The sequence below is a fragment of the Tribolium madens genome, unplaced genomic scaffold (genome assembly GCF_015345945.1).
Source record: "Tribolium madens isolate multiple individuals breed KSU strain unplaced genomic scaffold, Tmad_KSU_1.1 Scaffold_97;HRSCAF=244;Tcas5.2_LG3a, whole genome shotgun sequence".
Classification (NCBI taxonomy): Eukaryota; Metazoa; Arthropoda; class Insecta; order Coleoptera; family Tenebrionidae; genus Tribolium; species Tribolium madens.
The window spans coordinates 500,554-524,289 of NW_025401069.1; the positions used below are offsets into that span (position 1 = coordinate 500,554).

Sequence of the window (23,736 nt, forward strand, 5' to 3'; positions counted from 1 at the left end):
AATTATTTACATAAATTTGTTAAAAAATAAAACCTTTCATTCCATTTAGTCGTATCTACACATTGGAGCAATGCAAAAATGTTTTTTTATCCGAAAGAAACAACAATTATGTGATTCAAACATACACACATCAAGTAGATACACTACGATTGAAAACACTCTCGCCAAATAGATGACAAAAACAATTTCCAAAATAGTAGACGACTTAATTATATTAAAAAAAAAGTTACTAATGTATAATCTGTTCCAAATTGCTGCAGAAAGTCAAGGTTAAAGTTTTGACATTTAAATAATTATCATTGAGGTTATAAACAAATATGACAATTGTGTACGATTCAAATACAGAGTTAGAGCTTATTCCACATCTGGTGGCGAACTGAAAGTGTCAAAAAAGACACTTGGAGTGCGCCCATTTGGTTAAGATAAAAAATACCTGGGCGTACTTTTTTTCTCTAAAAATTTTGAAGACAAGGATTGTTAGGAATATCATTTTTGAAAATTCTTTTCATGCGTTAACAATTTAAAAATTTGTTCATCATTCTTCATTTTATGTACGAGTACCTACTTATTATAATTTTTTAAAGAATAACAGTGGTTTTAAAATATTATTTCATACGACGCCTATGAACAATATTTTTTTTAATAGTAAACATATGTTTAGTGTCAAAATTCAGTCATTTTTGACAACGTCAGTTCGCCACCAGATTTGGAACAAGCTATATCCATTTTGTTGTTTCCTTAATTTTGTTAAAAATCACTGCATTTAATACACCTCCATTATTGTGCGTTGATCAATTTATTATCACCACTGAAAATTAATAACTGACAATTTTAAGACACGATAACACAGAGGTAGGGTTACGGTAACAAATTGAGCGAATTGTTCGTTTTCGTCTTTGGTTTTTTCGCACTAAAACTTATTTAGTTTGTCCATTAGAGTCTGATGGCGTATACAACATATTTGGTTGATGTTGAGGTATTGGTAGAGATATGCTTACAGGTACTATGAGAGACGGTGAGCCTACAGCACTCGATTGAATGCCTGGAATTGTTGTGGTGGTACTACTGACTGTTCCCGAATTCGAGCCTTGATATGTTATAGACACTTGAGGAGAATACTGCAACACATTTTTTTCATCATTTCCAAACCAACAATAATAATAGTATATTAAAGTACAGTCGAACAAAATGAAAATGACGCCTCAATAAACCAGCCCCTGCTGGATGCCGACCCTTCTAACCGCAAGCAGACAGGGTCGTAAATTATCGGATTGCAGTTTCAACATAAATTCCTCTTGGAGCTGGTTTACAGAAAGCCAAATTAAAGTTTAATTCAGAATTAAACTAATTCGAATTAATTTGCCATTTACTTTGAAATGACAAACGTCAAATTAATTAAGTGAAAATATTTAATTTTTTTAATGAAAAATTTAACAAACCATTTCTTAAAGAAAATCATGCATTAATAATGACATTGACGAAAAAACAAATCATTATTAACTTAATATTTTTTTAACTGTTTTCTCAAAATAAAATTAATTAACATAATTTTTGAACTAGATTTTATGTAAAACAACAAATGAATTAAACTATTGTTTATTTGCGAGAAGAAAAATTTATTCCACGTGTGAAGGGAAATTAAAATTTAATTCAGAATTAGGTAAACTAATTCGAATTAAGTTGCCATTTATTTTGCATTGACAAACGTCAAGTTTAAAATTTAATTGCGATTAATACGTTCTGTAAACCGGCCCTAAGTTTTCTATTAGTTTCGCAATTGTCATTGAAAACGAATCAAAATTATTTATTTAATTAAACCATGAAAAAAAACGGCAAAATTATTTCAAATATTTCAGTTCTGCTTTTATTTTTTGGTAATTGTAATACTTTTAAATTAAATAAAAACGTTAAGTTTTATAAAAACACAATTTAACAAGAACCAGTTCTTAAAGAAAATTATGCTTTAATAATAAAATTAAATTAAGTAACATAATTTTTGTACGAAATAGGCTTTCTCTATTTTAAACTTGATTTTATGTAAAATAAATCATTTATAAAATAATTTTATTTTGAAACAGTTAAAAAAATATGCAAAATAAATGGCGACTTAATTCGAATTAGTTTAATAATTGTGAACTAAATTTTTATTTCGCTTTCTGTAAACCGGCTCCTAAAGGAATTTATCTTAAAACTACGTCAAGTTTGCAATCCGATAATTTACGATCTTGCGTGCTTATCGTTAGAAGGGTTGGCATCCACAGCAGGGGCTGTTTTATTGAAGCGTCATTTTCACTTTGTTCGACTGTACAAGTTGCAGATCTATTCAAGCACAAATTTGAACTTCCTAAACGAGCTCCGTAGCGGCGATTTGAGGAACAAATGAGTGCTTGAAGAACCTTCTGCAACAAGTGCTTTATACTATTTTTTTCTATTTTGCCGCTTTATATCATTTTGTAAATTAAAAAACCAAAATTTTCCTTTTTTTTCTAGAGAATTTTGCGACGGTTGGCAACAATTATGTGGAATTATTTTAAGCGGGTGTAAAAAATAAAAATAATTCTTATTGAAATGAAAAATGAAAATTGAATTGAAATGAAAATGAATTGTGAAGAAATCACTAAAATTAAATTAACGCCAACAACTTATTCCAGCACTCAAATGACGTCATTTGGGTGCTGGAATAGACTTATTCTACCACCGAAATAGAAAAAATTTATTATTACATTTTGCGCCGGTTGATTGTGAGGTAGAAGCCCCAACCTGGCCATCAAAAGCTGCTCGGAGACTCTCCTCAATTCTGCCTGTTGTTGGCCGATGATTGCTTGGAGTTCGGCATGTTTTCTCTGGAGGTCGATTTGGATTTGGGTCTGGGCCGGTGTCAGCATCACGTTGTCGAGAGGTTGGATCGGGGAAATCACTCCAGTGGGGGAAAATCCAGAAATGACTGGTTGCATAGGAATAGCAGCTACATACTGGGGTGGTTCCAGAAACTGGTGGTTGAGGGACTGGGAGTGGGGGGGTTGGATTTGGTTTTGGGGTTGGAGAGGCTGAGGTTGAGGTTGGGGTTGGAGCATTTGAGGGGGAGGCTTAGGTTGATTGGACTCTGATTTCTGCAAAAAGTTGATATTTTGTGTAATGTTTGTTGTTTACTATTTTCGCTTACTCATACAAGGTATGGCAATAAATTTGATACAGGTGTGTGGATATGTGTACATCTAAAATAATAAATTATTATGCATCTCAATTTTAATTATTATTGATGTAATAATTGCACAAGAATAACAGCGGGAGGTGTATAAATACCGGCATTGATTACATCCAGAAAATAAAAATGACTTTAATGTCTTACATTCACAATACCAACCTTGTAAGCCTGTACAAAGCAGGTTTCAATTTATAGTCTATTTATCAAATCCGTTATTTGACTTTCTCTCAGTGAATTACCAATTCTGCAAGGTCTTCAAACTGACTATTTTTCCTTAATATTTTATTTCATAAAAGGAAGAACAGGAGGTGGAAAAACTAAACTAAATAATTAAAATAATCTGTCGTCCATATACAGGGTGAATAAAAAGTATAGAACCAAGCGTTTTTTTTTTAATCATTTGCCTTCAGAAAATAATAAGAACGAAATTTTATTTCGTTTTGATTTGTGCAATTTTTTTTTGTCAAAATTGCAATTTATGAAACTTATGCTTTTTGAAAAATTAAATACGGTCTTGAGTTGAAATTTAAATGAGAAAATATTCACGGTAGAAGAAAACTAATACACTACATAAAACTAAAATTCATGTTGTAAAAGGAAATAATTAATTTTATATTATTTGTTTGAGAATTGCAACAATGGTCATCACTCAACAGTATCATTACCTTGTGTTTCACCGTAAATCACGAGAACCAATTTATTATGTAATATTTGCGATCCATAAATTTGGAAAAAAATTAAGAAAAACGAATCAAACATATTGGAAACCATTTCGCTGGAAGAGATTAAACTGAAGATCTTCGAATTTTGATAAAAACTAAAGCAAAAGCAAAACAAATAATCACAGTGTCAAACTGTGACTTTCCTCTTTCATTGTCATGAATACGATTTTTTTTATTTGTTACAACTATACAATTTTATCTGAACAGGGAAATAGTTCCAGTGATCCTCACATCGTGTACCAATATTTTGGAGTTAATTAAGATTCTTAATAATAACAATTGTGTGAGTTTTTTTTCTCGATTACAATATTTCTGTCCTCTTCTATTACTAGGTCAATTTTCAACTCCAAGACCGTAAACACGCTGTATAAAGTAGATAGTAGTAATCTTTAGATCATAACCATTTAAAAAAATGAAAAAGAAGTTGTAGAACTCAAAAACAAAAGAAAATTTCGAAAAATTTTATTCCTGATAAAACATCACATCATCCGAGTTTTAAACATTTTACGTGCTCCTTGAACCCTACCCTCATGGAAGTACGAAAAACGTACATGGGTTCGATTTCTAAATTTTTCATATTGTCGATTTTTTTCGAAAAAAAATCATTCATCAAAGAGCATGCAGTCACTATTAGGTACATCGTGTTCAAGTGCAATTTTACATCTTGAAAATCATATTTTGAAATTTTTTGCGAATAAATTTTTCATTTTTGAAATTTTGAAATTTTCAAACAAATTGTGAAAAATAAAAAATTACACAAAAAATTGTTTTCCCCTTAAAGTGTTGCAAAGAGCGATATTTAGTTCGATTTTAAAATATCCAATTTGTCCGATTTTTCAAAATTAGAAAAAATGCTCAAAACTGGTGAAAAGTGACGTAACAAACAGACAAAACAATGTAAAATTTTGAATTTTTTTGCCTTGTATACAAAAATTCTCTCAAAATAAGTAAAATCTGTATGTTTTTGCCAACTTAATTTCAAAGTCAAACCTCCTCTGATTAGAAATTTAATTGAATACTTAGTGTACATTGTGTAAACAATTCATTCAATTATCATTTAACAGTTAAAATCTAATTTTTTTGCTAAAAATTAATAAATTTTAAATAAAGTTTTTTCTAAAAAAAGCGATAATTTATGAAAGCAGATCTAAATTGATTAATAAATTGGTTAATAAATACAGGTGTCTGAACTCGCGCCCCAGAAAAAAATTTCAAGTAAGATAAGATACCAGGAACATGAAAAATATATTTAAAAAGTTCTATCTGTCAGAAAATTTTGACATTTATATTTTGACATTTGACATTTATTTATATCTATTTAAGAAAAACCTAGTGATGATTTTGTATACACTGTGTCAATTTTAAAACTTGCAATCGGCAATTTCTCTCAACTGAAAACGTTATTAATAATCACTCAAAACCGTTTTGGTGGTTCCTAGGGGGAATTAAAATGACATGATAAGTGACACACCTCCTCCTACCCTTGAATATAGTAAAAAAAATTAAAATTTAACGTCTTCGTTTTTGAATAATTGTAAAAATGACTTTACCAAATAGGCTGTTGTATGACATTTTTGAAAAGCGCTCGTTATGGGCTTTCCAACGATGTATCGCAAGTAGGGGCGTGTCATTTAAAATTTTCAACTTAAGGTGGCGTGGTTTGAAGGGTGGGTGGAGGAGCTGACTTACCATGCCATTTTGATTCCCCCTAAAAACTACCGAAACGGTTTTGAGTGATTCTCAATAACTTTTTTAGTTCTAGAGATATTGGCGATTGCAAGTTTTAAAATTGACACTCTGTATGTCTTTTTTATAATTATTTCGTAAAGATACAAAAATTTTGCCAACAAAAGCCACAAATAACATTAAACAGAATTACAATTTAGGATACAGCTTCCTTGTTTTCTCTTCTAATAGCCTGAAAATTATTTTTCCAACAAAAAGAAATAGAGTGAAAGTGCAAAATTTAAACTTCCATAACTTTTAAAATTTTTATAGATAGAATTTTTTTAACATTTTTTCCATGTTCTTAGCTCTTTGGCGCGAGATCTGGCGCATCCTGTAGATCGCCATGTTTTGAAGAAGAGCTATCAAACGCAAGATAGATACCGAAACATTTTCAGAATTTTAAGTTGACAATTAAATTTGAAAAATATATATAAATTGGCTTTGATCAAAATACCAGCTAATAACCAGCTGAATAATCAAATGCTCGTAATTCTGTTACCAATTTAAACAGTCATTATTGATCATTCTTTACATTTCTATCATGCGGTCAATAAATCATAGTGGCCAAAGATTTTAAAATTAAGTAAACAATAATATTGAATTATCTAAAGTGATTGTAAATAATAATGGTGATTTTTGTCCTTAAGTAGATCACAAATTTATCAGTTGATACTGATGATTCTTAATTTGGCAACATTGACTAACAAATGCAAACCTGAAACAACCCGACAGGCTAAAAATTCAATGTTGGCAATAGATATTTTGTGTCACAATTATCTCCATAATAATCAATGTTGCCACTTTAATTTCAAAGGCTGCCCACTTTGATTATAAATGTGGTTGAATGTAGGCAGAAGTCGTAATATTTATTATAATTTAGAATTAGAACAACAAATTTAGGTTTTTGCCCAGTCACCTACCACCGAAAACTGCGTCATGACCGACTGCCTCGACGTTGGTGAGTCCGCCGACATGGAGGTGCACTCCGAAGCCGTCCCTTGTCGTATATTACTCTTGGTGTTTTTCGGCCACGTCGTCCCTCCATTCCCCGGGGAAGTCCCCGATGTTGTAACCCCTTCCTCTTTCCGACTTTGTTTCATAACATCAACATAACTGCAAACCTTCATTAGTTCATCACCTGCAATTTCTGACCTTTCCTACCTTACGACACGATGAGTACAAACAATAAACTCCGGTTTGGAATTCCACTGATGATAAGTTATGTAATATCTGGTCTGCAACCAAATCCATTGTTGGCCTTTTGTAAGAAATCTATAAAAACAAGAAGTACCCTCGCCTTTTTGCATGAGGGCTTTGTGACCGATTATTATATTGTCCAAATCGTCGACGTGGTAGTAATCGTAACCGGAAGTGCCTAAAAGCTCGAAAGGGAGGTAACCGATTATGGGGGGCGCGCGGTGGTCGAGAAAGAGGAATTTCCACTCCAGGCTATGACGGGAAGTAAATTCGCTTTTGCTGGAGTCGACCAAGGGCATTTCACGGATCAGGCGAGGGGTCTTGATCTTGCCAGTGCCCACAAACACCAGTCTAAAAAAAAATATTTCCAAAAGGTAAAAAATTGAGAAAAAAATTACCTGGTGTCGGCCTCCCCAGAGTAGCCGCTATATCTGTTTTCGCTCTGGACCATATCTTCATCAGATCCTGCAAAAATTGCAAAATTCAGTATGTATTTGTAGCAAAAACGTCAGTTGTTAATTTAAATGTCTGATCAAAGTGATAAAATTGAAATTAAGTTGGCAACATGGACAAATCTAGACAAGATGTAAGTTACATATCTTCCAATTTTTTTTTATTCAGAATTGCAAACTTAATTTGAGAATTATAGACTACTTTGATAATAAATTTATGACAAAAAAACGAATACATTAATATGTACCTAAACAAACATTTAAAACAAAAAAAAGCAATTTTGTATTTTTTTTTTACTTGTTATAAAAGATTTTCTGTTATGTTTTATCATTATTTTAGTAACAGTAATAAGGGACAATTTACAGAAAGCTAATTAAAATTTAATCTATAGGATTAAACTAATTCGAATTAAGTTGTCGTTTACTTTCCATTGACAAACGTTAAATTAATCACGAATTAAAATTTGATTGAAATTGAATGTTTTGTAAACCGACCAATAATTTTTTTTAAAGGGATGACCAAAGCATGCACAAGATACCAGCTGACTACATATTTTGTTAATACAGGATGCGCCAAAACTCGCGCCCCAGAGAAAAATGCCATATAAGGTAAGATGCAAGGAACACGGAAAAAATGTAAAAAAAAATTTTTCTATAAAAATTTCGAAGTTATGAGAGTTTAAAATTTGCACCTTGACTATTTATTTCTGTTGGAAAAATAATTTTACAAGTTTTTTTTTGCTACAGAGGAAACAAAGAAGCTGTATGCTAAAGTGCAACTCTGTTCAATGTTATTTGTGGCTTTTATTGGCAAATTTTTTTCTACTTTTATTCAATAATTGTAAAAAAACATATACAAGATTATCAGTATCATTAAATAGACATAAAAAAATGCCAACTACTCGGAAAACATTTACAACCATTATTTTAAAACTTAAATATGATTGTATTCAACTTTTTTTATTTTCTTTAATACACCAAATTGTATTATTTTTCCTCTATTTTTTTATTGTATTTCTCAAATCAGTTAATGGTTTCGATAAAAGCTCAAAAAGTCTTTTAATATTTTTAAATTTTTTAGGTATTTTTTTATATTTTTGGTGGCAAACAAAAAAAATATTTCATGCTTTAATTTACAGAACCAGTTTTTCTTAACCTAAATGTTTCTTGGAAAAATGTGACAAAGTATAATAATAGTTATTTATGGATCAAGGTACTAAAGTCTTATTTTATTACGAATGTGTATTTAGTTGACGAGGCGATAACCGAGGCAAATAAAACACATGAGTAATGAACAATGATTTTAGTACCGAGGTGCATATTAATTTTTTTTTGAAATTGCAAATTTGAACAAAATTTGTGCAAAACTATTTTTGGAGGTTGAGACATTTGAACAATGACAGTTCACAATTGACACTTTACTCCAGTGGGACCAGTGGCAGATTTCTAATTTCAATTCTACCATCTCTTGTATATTGTGTTTTATTAAGATCAAAAGTGTTTTAAAGCTAGGATTAAAAAAAAATTAAGTCTAGGATGAAAAGTGAAAATTGCCATGGTAACAATTTTTTCCTAGTTGTAAAAATATCAATTTTATCTTTCAAAAATGTTCTAATGTTGATTTGTTACAAATAACAGAGTTTTTTAAAACATTAAAAAACAAACCGCTCAAACCTTGCACCAATAAATTTGACAGAAATGAAAAACAACGTTAAAGATAAGTCCTTCTGTACACAGTACTGTGGGCGGCTTTGGCAAAGATTTTTTAAAAGTTTTATTGATTTTCTGATGGCGAAGAATAATATGTCAATGTAAACTAAGGATAAATAATGCATATTTGCAATTTCCGTATTGAACAACCTTGCTTGTTGCTTCTTGTCCAGTCGAGTCACGCTCACGTGCATTACATAATTTATATTCACGTGAAAAGCAAGATAAAATGACATAATTTGAATCAACTTACTAAAATATCCTACAAAGTGCACGAGTTCAAAGGAGGGATTCTGTTTTGAGTCAGGATCTCCACGTCGCAAATGACACGAGAAGGAAATTTGACCCTGGTCTTCGGACGGAGTGAGTAAAATATTGTAAAGGTGACTGTGTTCTTCTTCGTTTGCCATTTCGTATATTGTCATGTTGAGAACTTGATTCTGGAAAAAAATTGTAGTATTTTGAAAAAGTTTAGAGGAGAGAAAGTACCGGTAAATGTCCCAAAAGCGAGGTAATACTTTCCGACGCGTAAAAAATTTGACCGGAAGCTGAAAACACCATAATAAAACCATCTACAGCCTCCAGGACTAAATGAGTGAATTCTTCGTTTGTGAGAAACGTCGGTTTCCAGTCTTCTTGGATTTCGTTAACACGAGATCGTACGGCTATTTCTAATAAAACATTTTAAATGAAATTAAATGAAAAAATAATAATTTAATAAATTACCGTTATGATTTTTTAAGAATGCTATAGTTGATTTTAGCACAGTAGACTTGTCCATTTTTCGACTTCCTGTTGCTACCATTGAACTTAATTCATTTACTAGCAAATTAAATTGGTCTCGCCTTTTTTTCTCACTCAAATTTCGAGATTTCCTAATTAACGCCATTTTAGTAATTATTTTTCAAATTGGGGAATTATTTTACCGTTTTGAGTCCTTATCGTCGGAATCATCGTCCATCGTATCCCTAAAACAATATTGAGTGTAAATAAATATTTACAAAAAAAAGTAACACAGAAAACAATTTTTTTAATAAAACTTGTCAATTTTCACGAAAATAGAAGTAATGATGACTTTTTTCTGTCCTTTTTTTCACAGACAATATAAGAAAAGAAAGTGTATAATGATCGTGAAAATACCTGAATCATTTAATAATTTTTACTGTTATGCGTATGAGTAAAAGAAAGTGATCTGTTTGATGTAATTGATAAATAATGCGCAATTACGTAATTTCTGATTTAATAATAATTGAAGTAACCGCACCTCGATTATTCTAAATATGTTATTTAAAAGTGTTACTACCGTTACGATCTATGCCGTAACCCTGAAATATCTAACATTTCATGAGAAAAATGTGACACTACCTCCACTGTCATTGACATCGCTACAACTTTCTATGAGGTTCCGTTATTGCTTTGAAAATTATGTATTATGGAATGAAATGTTGGAAAAATAAATTCATTTAAATTTCAATCAGATGAAGCAATTTCATATTGATTTCCTTTACTAATAAATAAACTACTCCTAAAATACAGGTGTGCCAGAACTCGCGCCCCAGAGAAAAATTTCAAGTAAGATAAGATACCAGGAACATGGAAAAAAAGTTTAAAAAAATTCTATCTGTCAAAAAATTTTGACATTTACTTTTTGACATTTGAAATTTTTTTATGTCTATTTAATAATACTGATGATCTTGTATATGTTTTTTTTTTAATTATTTAGTAAAGGTACGTAAATTTTGCCAATAAAAGCCACAAATAACATTGAACATATATACAATTTAGGATACAGCTTCCTTGTTTCCTCTTCTAATAGTCTGTAGCAAAAAAAACTTGAAAAATTATTTTTCCAACAGAAATAAATAGAGTCAAATTGCAAAATTTAAACTCTCATACATTGAAATTGTTATACAGGCGTTCGTTTTTCGAGCTCCCTCATGGTAATTTCAGTTATTATAAGAGATACAAGGTTGGTTAAATTAGGGCAAAGTTGTGCATTTTTATGTTGAACAAAAATTTAAAAAAAAGTTAATGTATCATTTTTAGATTTTGAATTATTTGAAAAAAAACGGAAATTTGGAATTTTCGTTTTTATTTTTTCATCCGAAAACTAAAAGACTAATAGACGTTTTTAACTAGAACGTTCTTAAGACACTTTTTTACAAGAAATCTAAATCTGTCATCGTATTTTCCAAGGCGCTCTTGATATCAGTGTTACAACACTCAACTTCGGATTTTCTTATGGACGCCATATTTTATTTCTGTAGTTTTGAAAAGTCTTTTTGTTTCTGATTACAACAATGTATTACACGATATGATCAAATTTTACAAGCTAATGAAAAATTAAAAAAAGTGTTTTTTCGAAGATTTTAATTAACAAACTAAATTTTAAAACAGTGTATTGAACAAAAAAAAAATAGAGTGGGCGGTAATTAAAGTCCTTCAGATGGCAATCCTGATTTTTGACATCAAATGACAGCGGAAACTTTGACAAGTGTGCGTTTTATTCATTTTGAGTGAAATAATGTTCACTTTAGAGCAGAAAATTTTTATTGTTGCAAGTTATTACAAAAATGCTGTACAATACAAAAACGGTGAATGATCATTTTCACTTTCAGTTTGTGTGGAAAATTTCCAGCCTAGATTCAAAGCCAACGTGTTGCCAACTGTAGAATATTAATCCTCGCCTACTATAATTTATTTTTTGATCGCACGGTATCTCGTGCTACAGCTCTCGCCATTTCTGTCACTTTTCACAATGTTTTTTCTGTATGAAATAGTGGAACATTCTGACTCAAAATTTGTTAGTAGGGTTCACTTGTAACACAGATACTTACTTTTTTTACATAGAAATCAAATGTTTTTGATCTACTTCACCTCAAATCACGAGGTATAGAATAGCTCCACTAATTCAAAAACGTAATAAAAAGCATAATAGGCTTTCCATTATAAGTGCGGCAGGTATATTTTTTCAGCGTAAAGGTTTAATATAATAATAATAATAAAGGTCTATATTTCGTAAGTAATATGTACACTTGCGGAATGAAAATTTCGGGCAGTACTTTTCTGTCACTTTAAAAAGTTCACAGTAAACCCTTTACTGTCATCATGACTGACATTTGACAATTAAAGGTTATTTTAGAGTTTACATTATGAAAATGGCAATACTGCCCGAAATTTTAAGTCCGTAACTGTACAGGCGAAATCTAGCCAATAGACTATTCAACTTAACCTAAGTACACATAAAACTAAATTAAAATTCATACAAGAAGAAGAAGTAAAGACAGTGAAAGAATGAAAGAGAGAGTACTGTTGGAGACAAAATACTTTGGTCGTCACTTTTCTGACACTTTAATGTAATTCAAGCTTTAACGTTAAAATGAATGACAATTTCAAATTAATGACAGCTGTTGTATTTTTCTATCAAAAATATGTACATATAACTTGTCAACTATGATTGACAGTGGCTAAGAATAAGGTTAACAGTCCTAAAACATGCTTTACAATTTAATGTCACTCAAGTGACATTGACGACCAAAGTAATTTGTCTCCAGCTGTACGTTATCGAAAAATAATAAAGGTGTTTTAACACTAATAATTTTTTTGTACAGCGGAGTAGAAATTTTTTACAAAATTTGCTCACCAAAAACGACTTAACTTCTTTTGGCAGCTTATTATAAAGAGTGACCGCATTATACAGGGTGCGCCAGAACTCGCGCCCCTGAGTGAAATGCCATATAAGGTAAGATACCAGGAACATGGAAAAAATGTTAAAAAAATTTTATCTATAAAAATTTCGAAGTTATGAGGGTTTAAAGTTTGCACTTTGACTCTATTTATTTCTGTTGGAAAAATAATTTTCCAAGTTTTTTTGCTATAGGCTATTAAAAGAGGAAACAAGGAAGCTGTATCCTAAATTGTAACTCTGTTTAATGTTATATGTGGCTTTTATTGGCAAAATTTTTGTCCCGTTACTGAATAATTTAAAAAAAAAAAACATATACAAGATCATCAGTATCATAAAATAGATATAAAAAAATGTCAAATGTCATAAAATATATGTCAAGTTGTTTGACAGATAGAATTTTTTAAACATTTTTTTCATGTTCCTGGTATCTTACCTTACTTGAAAATTTTCTCTGGGGCGCGAGTTCTGGCGCATCCTGTATATAAATGTCCGCGACAAGGAAGTATGGAATCTTGGTAAGGCCAACAGTGTAGAGGTGAAGACTCTTTCTGAGGACAAGTTTTTCTCTTAAGTAATTTAGAGATAACGTTAGTAAAACTTTGTGAGTACATACAGAAATATGATATTTAAATAAATAGGTCATTTTCAACCAGCCAAGCTCATTTATTTTATTTTATTTTTATTAAAGCACGTAGCCAAACTGAGTGCTTTAATAAAACTGAATGCTGTGAAATTCTTACCTAACGCACAAATAATGTAGGTACAAAACATTTTGGCCGAGAACAGTTCTTAGATTAATTCATATTTCAATTTGTCCAACACTCAATAAACATAACAGGTCTATGCTTTTACTATTTTCACCACAAAATGTAGCGAACAGAATCCTGCCGAAAAAAAAATTGTACCGTGCGATCAAATAAAAAATAAATTAGAGTAGGCGTCGATTTAATTCTACAGTTGGCAACACATTGGCTGGGAATCTGGGCTGGAAAATTTCAACACAAATTGAAAGTGAAAATGACCATCCACCGTTTTCCTCTTGTACAGCAATAAAAAATTTCTGCTCCAAAGTGAACATTATTTCACTCAAAAGGAATAAAGCGCAAACTTGTCAAAGTTTCCGCTGACATTTGATGTCAAAAATCAAGATTGCCATCTGAAGGACTTTAATCACCGCCTACTCTAATTTGATCGCACGGTATTTATGAATACCTACTAAATAGATAAAAAAATGATATTAATGAAGTACCTATATTTACCATAAAGTATCATTTCTTTCGGGGTCTCTGAAAGCCTAAAATTTTCGTGTTATTTTCCCGCATAACGTGACGCTCGACGTGCGGTAAACTTTATGGATACCTTACAAAAATGAAATACCCTAGCTGTCAAAAATGTGTAAACATATTATTTTTTGACGTTAATTTAAATAAAAAAATTCGTTGTTATTCAAAATCCTACGGTTTTTCTAGTTTAGTTAAGTGTCGTACAAGAAATAATGCTACTTTAGACATATTTTCTGTAAAGCTTAGGTTTCCTAAAAAGCGGTGCCGTAATATGACGGTGAACGACGTCACAAAAACGGTGGCGATCACTTTTGCATTACGTCATTTAAAAATGTTACGTTGGTGTTGACCGTCTTTTAGGAAACGATCTCAGTTTAAAAATATGTGACCGTTTTTTTGTGACGTCTTTCGCCGTCATATTACGGACGTATGTACCTAATATTACGGCACCGCTTTGTAAGAAACCCAAGCTTAAAAGTGAGGTTAAAATAAGTCCGCCCGAGTTGTCTTTATCTGATCATATTGCACTGCAATCAGATGTTCATATGACATTAAACACAAATTCTAAAGAGTTTATAATCAAAAGATTCCATCGTTGATGCAAAGTGCAAGTTTATGTGGTTCAAGGGACACAAGAGTTAAAAAACATACAGGATGCGCCAGAACTCGCGCCCCAGAGAAAAAAAAAATAAAAAAATTGCAGCCGGCATAAGAAAGTTATTAGACCCTTGAATCCACCAATCCCAGAAAGGCACTTCAAGATTGAAAAATTAGCTCCTTCGATGGGTTACAAAAACAATACTCCTACCAATTTGTCCCAAACTTGCAAAAAATAGCTGGTTTACTGGAGTTTTAACATTTATTACTTTCCTGTCATGTATTTTGAAATGATTAATCATTTTTTGAGAGTGTTGGTGTAACGCCAGGAAGGCAGCTAGAATATTTTCTAAACGTTTTTTTGACAGAAATTAGCAAAATCACCTAGGCTATAAGGTCATATTGAGGGCCATTGCCAGGGTGCAAGAGCGGTCAAGACCTACCAGACCGAAAAGAAATTAGACGTGTTCCTGTTTTGTTCAAGCACAAATTCTTATAAAAAGTATTTTTCTGTTAGGTTTGCAAATTGCAATAAAGTAAAGAAACTGGCGTACGTTTTTGTATTTCTGGTTAACCTAAGTCGCTTCCTCATTTCATAAAGATAATGCATTAGTTTTCGGCTTGTTGTCTAAGAAAAAGTTAGGTAAGTAGGAACAATGCTTCTGAAGAAAACATCTAAAAGTATTAGAGAAGTTGTTGGTTCATCGAGTTCATAGGAATGGAAATCGAGTTTTGAATTTTTTTAACGATTTCGTCTCATTATACTTGTGCACATCACCTTCAACCGAGAAAAATTTTCGAAAATAGCCTGTTATGTCAGAAAATTAATAAATGTCAAAATTACAATAGTCCAACTATTTTTTGAAACTTTTAGACAAATTGCTATTATTTTTGTAACCTAGCAACGGATATAATTTTTCACTCGCACCTTGAGGTGCCCTTTTAGGATTGATGGAATTAAGGGTCTCGCAAGTTTCTTATGCAAGCAAAAGTTACATCTTCGGCTGCACTTTTTGGCGACCTATTGCCGCCGGCATTTGACATTTTTCTCTGAGGCGTGAGTTCTGGCGCATCCTGTATATTTGGTTAAAATTGTTGAAACATGTTTTGAGCACTATCTAGTCTCATTTCGGTCTATATTGTTAAATTTAAAAAGATTACAATAACATTTTGAAAATTATTTAAAAAACTAGTTTTAACCACCACTTTTACTTTTTTTAATAAACCTACATCCACGCGCAAATTTAACATCAAGAATTTTTTAAATATTTTTCCCTCACTCACCAAATACTTCCAAATACCATACACTTGGTTGCAAAAAAATCGGAAAATGTCAAAGCATAAAAATGTCAGATTTTTATATTTATCTATAGTTTGAACATGGCTTAATTCTAAAAGGTTAAATTAGAACTGACAGTTAATCTGTAGTACTCACTACTCATTGGGTTTTCACGTAAGTACCCAACTAATTGATTATCTTGATTTGCATTTGATGCTCTCGGCATTTAAGTGCGGGATTGCAGAAAAAAAATATTTGAATGCGACAGATGACAAATTGACAACTAAATTGACAAGGGCAAAATCTGTTTCAATCTAAAGAAAATTCTATTTTCCGTTTTTATTACAACCAACTGTACTATAGTTTTAGTGCGGCATTTTTTAACCTTTTTTTCTGAATTAAAGTCGAATCTGCCAAAAAAATTCAAAAAATTTCTTCCGATTTTACGACTTAAATAGATTGACCCCAGCGCCTCTGCCCCCATACTTATTAGAGTGAACAATTTTTAATATCAATTAAAAATTTTAAAGTAAAAATTTTCAGAGCGCAGTCCACTGTAGGGATGTCGTGCACCCCATCAATAGCTTCACTGCCACAAAATTACTCCAGATGCATTTTTTTGTCAATCAAGTCCACCGGTTACTGAGATAATTAAAAAAGAAATGCCTAAGACCTTTTTTTTTCATTCTGGAAACCACCCCTTAAAATCTTTTTTTCAAGACACTGTATACAGGGTGCGTCAGAACGCGCGTCCCAGAGAAAAATTTAATGTAAGATAAGGTACCAGTAACATGACAAAATTGTTCAAAAAATTTTGACATTTATTTTTTGACATTTGACACTTTTTTATGTCTATTTAATCATACTGATGATCTTGTATATGTTTTTTTACAATTATTTAGTAAAGGTACAAAAATTTTGCCAATAAAAGCCACAAATAACATTGAACAGAATTACAATTTAGGATATAGCTTCCTTGTTTCCTCTTCTAATAGCCTGTAGCAAAAAAACTTGAAAAATTATTTTTCCAACAGAAATAAATAGAGTCAAATTGCAAAATTTAAACTCTCATAACTTCGAAATTTTTTTAACATTTTTTCCATGTTCCTGGTATCTTACTTTATATGGCATTTTTCTCTGGGGCGCGAGTTCTGGCGCACCTTGTATAAAATTGTGAACAATTAGTCAGACGTTTTTTTGGAACACCGGTACACAGAAATGTAAAACTTAAAACTCTACGTATTTTTGTAGAATATTTCTAATAAATCGTACAAAGAATATAATAAAAAAAAACTAACATTGAGGTAAAAAAAAATATTTTTTTAACTTAACTTCACAATAGTACAACTATTAAATATCGCCTTTTAATGATTAATAATAATAATAACCTGTATTGTATTTATCTATTTCAAAAAGTTAAACCACTTTATAATACTATTTGTCCGCGATAATTAATTTAATTGCACGCTCGTAATGCGCATTTTTTCACCTCTCTCTGGCTTTTCACGCTTCAAACAAGCACAATTATTAATTTGCGGCGATAACAAATTCGTTATTGATTAATTTTTTTCATGAAAAATATGCCAATGGCAATGTCAAAAGCATTGCATAAAATGACGTTTCAGCTGAAAGCAAGCGTCCAGAGAAATACGAATCCAAAACGTAACGAAAATATCGAGGAAAATTTCGGCGTCCCGCTGAAAACTTACTCCGATCGTCTGGAGCTTTTCTTAATACTGGACATTATTGATTATAATCCAATTTTAATTTATGTTTCCAGCACATGTAAAGCAGCAAAATCACACTCATGGTTGCACTTTTCGGAACTTAGCACTGCACCGAACACATGACACATGATTTTTCAGTAACACATGTCCTGAAAAACCGCCTCTGAAAGTTTAAGCGCGATAATTAGGACCGAGAGATATAACGTGAGTCTGAAGGCGAAACGCGACAAAAGATTCAAAGCGCAAGCGTTGCGGAATTATCACTTCGTAATCAATCATGTCGTAATAGAAATACAGCCAATCAATTCGCGGAATGCTAGCGCCAGATTTACCCTCTTATATTATTGAAGTGGTTGCTACCCTTGATACGGTTACGTCAGCCCACGTTAAGAAATGTTTGCATTGTATAGGAAATTCTTGATTTGGGGATTGCACATTTCGAGAAAATTCCAAGCGGATTTCGGGTCACGCGACTTGAGCTTTTGATCCATTCATTAAATACTTACTACGGAATTTAGAAATAGTGTTTACGAGATCAAAATTCATTAATAATTACACCCAAATTGTAATTTGTAGTCAGGTCACGTGTATTATTAACATTTGTATTTTTTTTTTATTTATTTAATTAACTTTTAATGTGCATTTTTGTGGTCCCTAACATCGCAAAATTGCGTAAAACGTGGCCTAAATTTTGATTTTTCAGAATTTTTATTAAATAATAACGCTGGAATTGTTGATCTAATAATATTTTTATTAAAAATCTGCAAAATATTAAATGTATCAAAAGTATCAGGACCACAGAAAGGGAAAAAGTACGGGGAAAAAGGAACTCAAAAGTTAAGCAATTTTTAAAATTTTGACAATATTTTGCAAGATCTTAAAAGTATCAGGAGAATTACGTGAATGAAAATACAAACTCGTATTCCAAATTTAAAAAAATAAATAAATCATAAGATTCAAAAGTATGGAAGTACATATTATAATCACAGGAATGTAAAAAAACATTAAAAAAATGTTTTAATAGTTATTTTTATTACAAGTACAACCTAAAATACAGAGTGGTTATAAATGATTTTCATCTAGCCAGCTTTGGAATTTTTTGCATGTAACTTTATTTGTGCCGCTCTACTTTTTTGAAAGCTCTAGTTCTGTCATTAGTGTCACTTATTAATTAATAATAAATGGTTGTTAATTAAACTTTTATTGTTTCAACTAATTTCCAATAATAATTGATAATGATGTATACTTTGGAAGAAAACAAGTTTATAATTGAAGTCTATTTTCGAAGTGGACGCTTAGTAAACGGCCGATTTTTTAATTTTGAGTTAAAACAAGTAGGTACCCCTATTTTCATAAAGCGGCATTTTTTTATTTTACATGGAAAATTCACAGCTGGCTAGATGAAAATCATTTATAACCACTCTGTACATTTTTGCAGACGAATCATTGCTGTTTCCGGGCGAGGCGAAGCCGAGTCTGGAATAGCAGATGAGTCCACAAAAAACGTTTGAGGTACGTGTTAACATTTTTTTTGTTAAAGCTCCCAAAAATTAAAAAAAAATTGCTACCATAGTAACCAAATTGACTTTTTCGTCCGGAGAAACTGTTTTTGGGGACTGAGTACCTACCTAAAATAACCATTTTACCCACTATTTTAATGAGTTCAAAAAAAACTCATTTTAGTTTGTAATGAGTCTCTAAAACAGCTATTTTCGAGAGCGTATACAAAAAAATAATATTTTACCTACAATTCCTATCTAAAAGTGTGTTTACAAAGATGATCACTGCTAAGAAAGTTAATTTTTTCATTGCTAAGGCAAAACTATAATAAAAAATGAAGTTTATTCTGTGTGAAACCAACAAATTGTACTGTATGTTGCAAAGTAGGCAATATGTTTTAGACATCTTAAAATATGATTTGATTGTCACTTTGTTGTTAACGGTAATTTATTATATTTATTATTGTAATAAATTATAAATAAGTCTTAGAAAAAGCCTGATGTTCTACTAGTAAGAAAAGCCTTCTTCATGTTCGCATTATTTTACACACTTTAAGGGTTCGTAGGCAACTTAAACACTCACATGAAACGCTTTTCAACATTTGAAAAACAAGAAACTTCTAAAATAATTAGAAATCACAGAATTACAGAAACGTAAAAAGATCAGAGATATCAATGTTACAAGAACACAATTTTTTAATTAAAAAAAATCGCTAACAATTTTAAACCACAGGAGTATTAGGATTACAGAAATATAGAGACTAGAGAAGTAAATTTTTTACCTCGGTTTTTGCAAAACTTTAATAGTATTAAAAGTATTAATCAGGAGGATTAGGATTACAGAAATGTAACAATTTAAAAAGAAGAACCTATAAAATTTATCAGTATCATGAGTACTAAAATCATAGAAATGTGAAGAGGCATCCAAACTTAAAAAATCTTAAAAACGTTTGCTACAAATTTGGAAGATTTTGAAAGCATCAGGGTTACCAGGATCGCAGAGACGCAAATTTAAAAATTTCTAAACACATGGAAAATTTTAACAGTAGTGGTATTAGAACCACAAGAAGACAAAGAGGTATTCCAAATTTAAAATTGCTAGAAATGTGCAAAATTTAAAAATTTTAAGAGTACCAACATCATAGAAACGCAAAGAAGTGTTCTAGACTTAAAACTGTTATAAGTTTGCAAATTTTTAAATGTGTCAGGTGTACCAATATCATAAATATCATAATACAAAATTAAAAATTGCAATTAAAATTAAAGTACTTATCAGGACAATAATATGAAATAATGTGGATGTATGAAGAAAACTACAATCTCAAGAAAGCAAAAACATATTTAGAATTTCAATTTTTAAAATGTTTTGATTCTGATGGGCTTAAAAATGTCGCTCAGTCCTGACCTGCTAGATTCAATATGTTTTTATTTTTTTTTGCTTATGCAAGTGAAATGCTGTTATGCAAACCAATATACACACTTCATGACAGGTTTTGTTTCAAAAATTCCCAACTTATTATCAGTCTTGTAACTGTTTTGTTTGCCTTTTTGAGCTCAAAATCCGCCACATGCAAAGGTAAAAGAAACAACAACAGATGTGATTTCGAATTCATTTATTCAATAAAATAGTTTGGGAAAGTATAATAAATAATAATAAGTATATCACAATGACAAAAATAAATATATAAAAACTTCTTCATTGGTTTATCTTTTAAAATAGTTATTAACTTACAACAATTATAAAATTATGAAATAAATATTATCAAGTAAACTTAAAAATATTCCTTAATTAAACCGAAATAAATTACAATTATGCGATTAAAACGTAAAAACATTATTCCTAACACGAAATAATGTAAAAGAAATTAAAAAAACTCCGAGACAGTGTAGTTCAGTAGGAAAACCAATAAAAAATCTTACAAAATCATACAATATAAAAATAAATAAATTTTTGGTCGCTTATGAAACATATCACAAATATCATTTCGTAAACCATTCAGTAATCAGAATTTATCCTACCAATCTACAGTAAATATTCAAAAAATTTCCTACGTAAAAATGATTGTACATTAGGTCAATAGGGAATTTTTCTGTATATTTTTCCATCCGTTTCCCCGATCACATTTGGACCAATCCACAGCCAATTTATTTAATTATTTAGAGGGATTTCGATCGTTCGCTCCGAATCGCATGAATCGCTCGCATCCTCTGATAAAGGACAAGTGTTGCGTTCCAGGGATTTCATCCGGATTTCCATCCTTTCGAGCATTTTGTCGATTGCACGGAGACGTTTCTCCAAGTTGGTAGTACTGAGAAAAACAACCTAAACAAAGCGAATTAGGTTTAATTCTCACAAACTGCAATTAATTAATTACTTGTAATTGAGAACTAAGAGGCAGGATAGGCATCAACCACCACGTCCACGACGGCCCATCGGGGAGGCTCAGCCAGTTTTTCTCAACTCGAGGCATTTTCCCAATGAGACGTTCCACTTCGGCCAAGACTTTGGGGGTTAGGGAGGTGATCCATTTTGAGGCTTTGGTGTAGACTTTGTGGTGGAGGGTTATGAGTTCGGGGAGCTTGTCGGAGGAGACAACGGTGTCTTTGATCACTTGGATTTTAGCAGTGTCGTAGCCGTCCTAAAATAAATGAAAAATTGATACTTTTTGATAAATAAGAATAAGTTAAATTGCAATAACAGTAATGTTAAGAGAGTTCAATTTTAAATTATAATTGAATCGCTGTGTGAAAAAAGATGAATTTTTCAACTTAAATGTCTTAAATTCAAAGATTATTTAAAATAAATTAAAAGTTATTAATGATTTTTTTTTAAGTGAATATTTTTCAAGTCAATATTTTTTGGTAATTATTATTTTATTTATTTTATTATTTTAATATACAGGGTGTCCAGAAAGTCGCGCACCTCCGTGACACTGTATCATTGGACGGTGCCCTAACAACAAGAAAAATGTTTAAAAAAAATTATCTATAAAAATTTCGAGGTTATAAGAATTTAAATCTTGTATTTTGACTTTATTTTTTTCTGTTGTAAAAATAATTTTCCATTTTTTTTGCTACAGGCTATTAGAAGAGGAATATTAGAAGAGGAAAAAAAGAAACTAGAACTCTTGTTTAATGTTATTTGTGGATTTTATTGGCAAAATTTTTGTACCATTACTAAATAATTATAAAAAAATATATACAAAATCATCAGTATCATTAGACATAAAAAATAAAAAAATGTGAAATGTCAAATGTCAAAAAATAATTGTCAAGATTTTTTGACAGATAGAATTTTTTAAACATTTTTTTAGTACTCTAAGAGACAACCCAATATTCCCTTTAAAGGAGACTTTCCGGACACCCTGCATTGTCTTTTTGTCTCCATTTTAAAAATTGTTGTCAATGATGCTTTATAAGAATTGTTTTTAGCTTTGATAATATTTAATATCAAATAAATTGTATGTTTTGACAATAATTATTCGTATTTTCGGAATTAAAAAAATTGCAAGATTTTGTAGATTAAAGAAAAAATTTTGTTCTTTCCTTTAAAAAATACATACAAAAGGTGTAAGAAAGTTTTGACAACTGTTTGGCATTTCTCAATTCGAAACGTCAGATTATTTTTAACAGATTTAAAGCAAGTTTAAGCCTTATTGAGACTAATTCGAAGAATAAAATGTTGTATTCAACTCGTTTGGGTGTAAATCGGACGCTTTATTCCACCTCATGGATGATAAACCACTCGTTACACTCGTGGTTTATTAACCCACTCGGTGAGATAATCCGTCCGATTTACACTCAAACTCGTCGAATAAATAACTATTTTTTTGATCATTTGCCTTTAGGAAGAAATAACTAGTAACAATTAAAGTGCTATAAAAATTGGGATCGTGTTTTAAGAATGAAATTGTTTTGTTTTTGATTTTTGTGTTTTTTTTAACTAAAACAGCAACTTTTTTTCCATAAAAATTAAATAAAATGTAGATAGTTGTAATCCTTAAATCTAGCCTTTGTGAAAAAAGGTTTCATACTAGATTGTCCGTGCCATTTAGAAAAATTAAAAATTTTGCAGAACTCAAAACAAAACAAAAATTTTGTTATTCTTGATAAAAAAAAATGTGTTTGCTAAAACAGCATTTTTTTTTCATAAAAATTAAATAAAATGTAGATAGTCGTAATCCTTAAATCTAGCCGTTGTGAAAAAATGTTTCATACTAGGTTGTCCGTGCCATTTAGAAAAATTTAAAATTTGGCAGAACTCAAAAAAAATTTCGAAAAATTTTATTCTTGATAAAACGTCACATTTTTATAGTACTTTATCATTCATCAATTAGTTTTTTTTTTAATAAATAGTTTCAACAAAAAACGTTTGGTTCCATACTTTCTGTTCAGGTGGTATATTTTCTTTGCTCTTGTAATAAATGCAATAAATTCCTTCAACATGTTTTTTTTTTAAATAATCAAATACACATTATGACTAAATTTTATAAGTTACATTAATACTACACACTGTTTCAAAAACATGCTCCAAAGCTTTATTTAGATAGTTCTTGATTAAAAACAAAAAAAAAATTATTAAAACTTAAGAACAATTTTTATTCTTAGAGAATGTACTGGGTGTTATCATTTAAAAGTTAAAAACACCC

General features: G+C 30.7%; 2 protein-coding genes across 2 annotated transcripts in view; both read right to left on the bottom strand.

The window, feature by feature from the left end:
• Positions 1–638: 638 nt before the first annotated feature.
• LOC123014279 (circadian locomoter output cycles protein kaput) lies at positions 639–17,777 on the bottom strand. The gene is made up of 10 exons (XM_044413310.1): positions 17,571–17,777; positions 9,941–9,982; positions 9,741–9,889; positions 9,504–9,685; positions 9,268–9,454; positions 7,251–7,317; positions 6,817–7,203; positions 6,576–6,768; positions 2,724–3,110; positions 639–1,118 (listed from the first exon to the last, which is right to left on the bottom strand). Exons 1-10 carry the CDS (start codon positions 17,603–17,605, stop codon positions 918–920), a joined length of 1,830 nt encoding a protein of 609 aa, XP_044269245.1. The 5' UTR covers positions 17,606–17,777; the 3' UTR covers positions 639–917.
• Positions 17,778–20,831: 3,054 nt separating this feature from the next.
• LOC123014252 (LON peptidase N-terminal domain and RING finger protein 2) overlaps positions 20,832–23,736 on the bottom strand; it is a 22,005-nt gene continuing 19,100 nt past the window's right edge. The window contains exons 5-6 of the mRNA XM_044413274.1: positions 21,463–21,726; positions 20,832–21,410 (exon numbers count right to left, since the gene is read on the bottom strand). Of these exons, the coding sequence (XP_044269209.1) occupies positions 21,237–21,410; positions 21,463–21,726 (438 nt within the window). The 3' untranslated portion in view covers positions 20,832–21,236. The remainder of the gene's footprint in view (positions 21,411–21,462; positions 21,727–23,736) is intronic.

What these genes read in the sequence shown, in the direction of transcription:
- LOC123014279 (XM_044413310.1), bottom strand. Translation starts at nt 17,605, where the DNA reads ATGTCCAGTATTAAGAAAAGCTCCAGACGATCGGA. An exon ending in AAAAGCTCCAGACGATCGGA is followed by an intron (nt 9,983 to 17,570) that starts GTAAGTTTTCAG and finishes ATATTGTTTTAG; the next exon opens with GGATACGATGGACGATGATT. An exon ending in TCTGGGGAGGCCGACACCAG is followed by an intron (nt 7,204 to 7,250) that starts GTAATTTTTTTC and finishes ATTTTTTTTTAG; the next exon opens with ACTGGTGTTTGTGGGCACTG.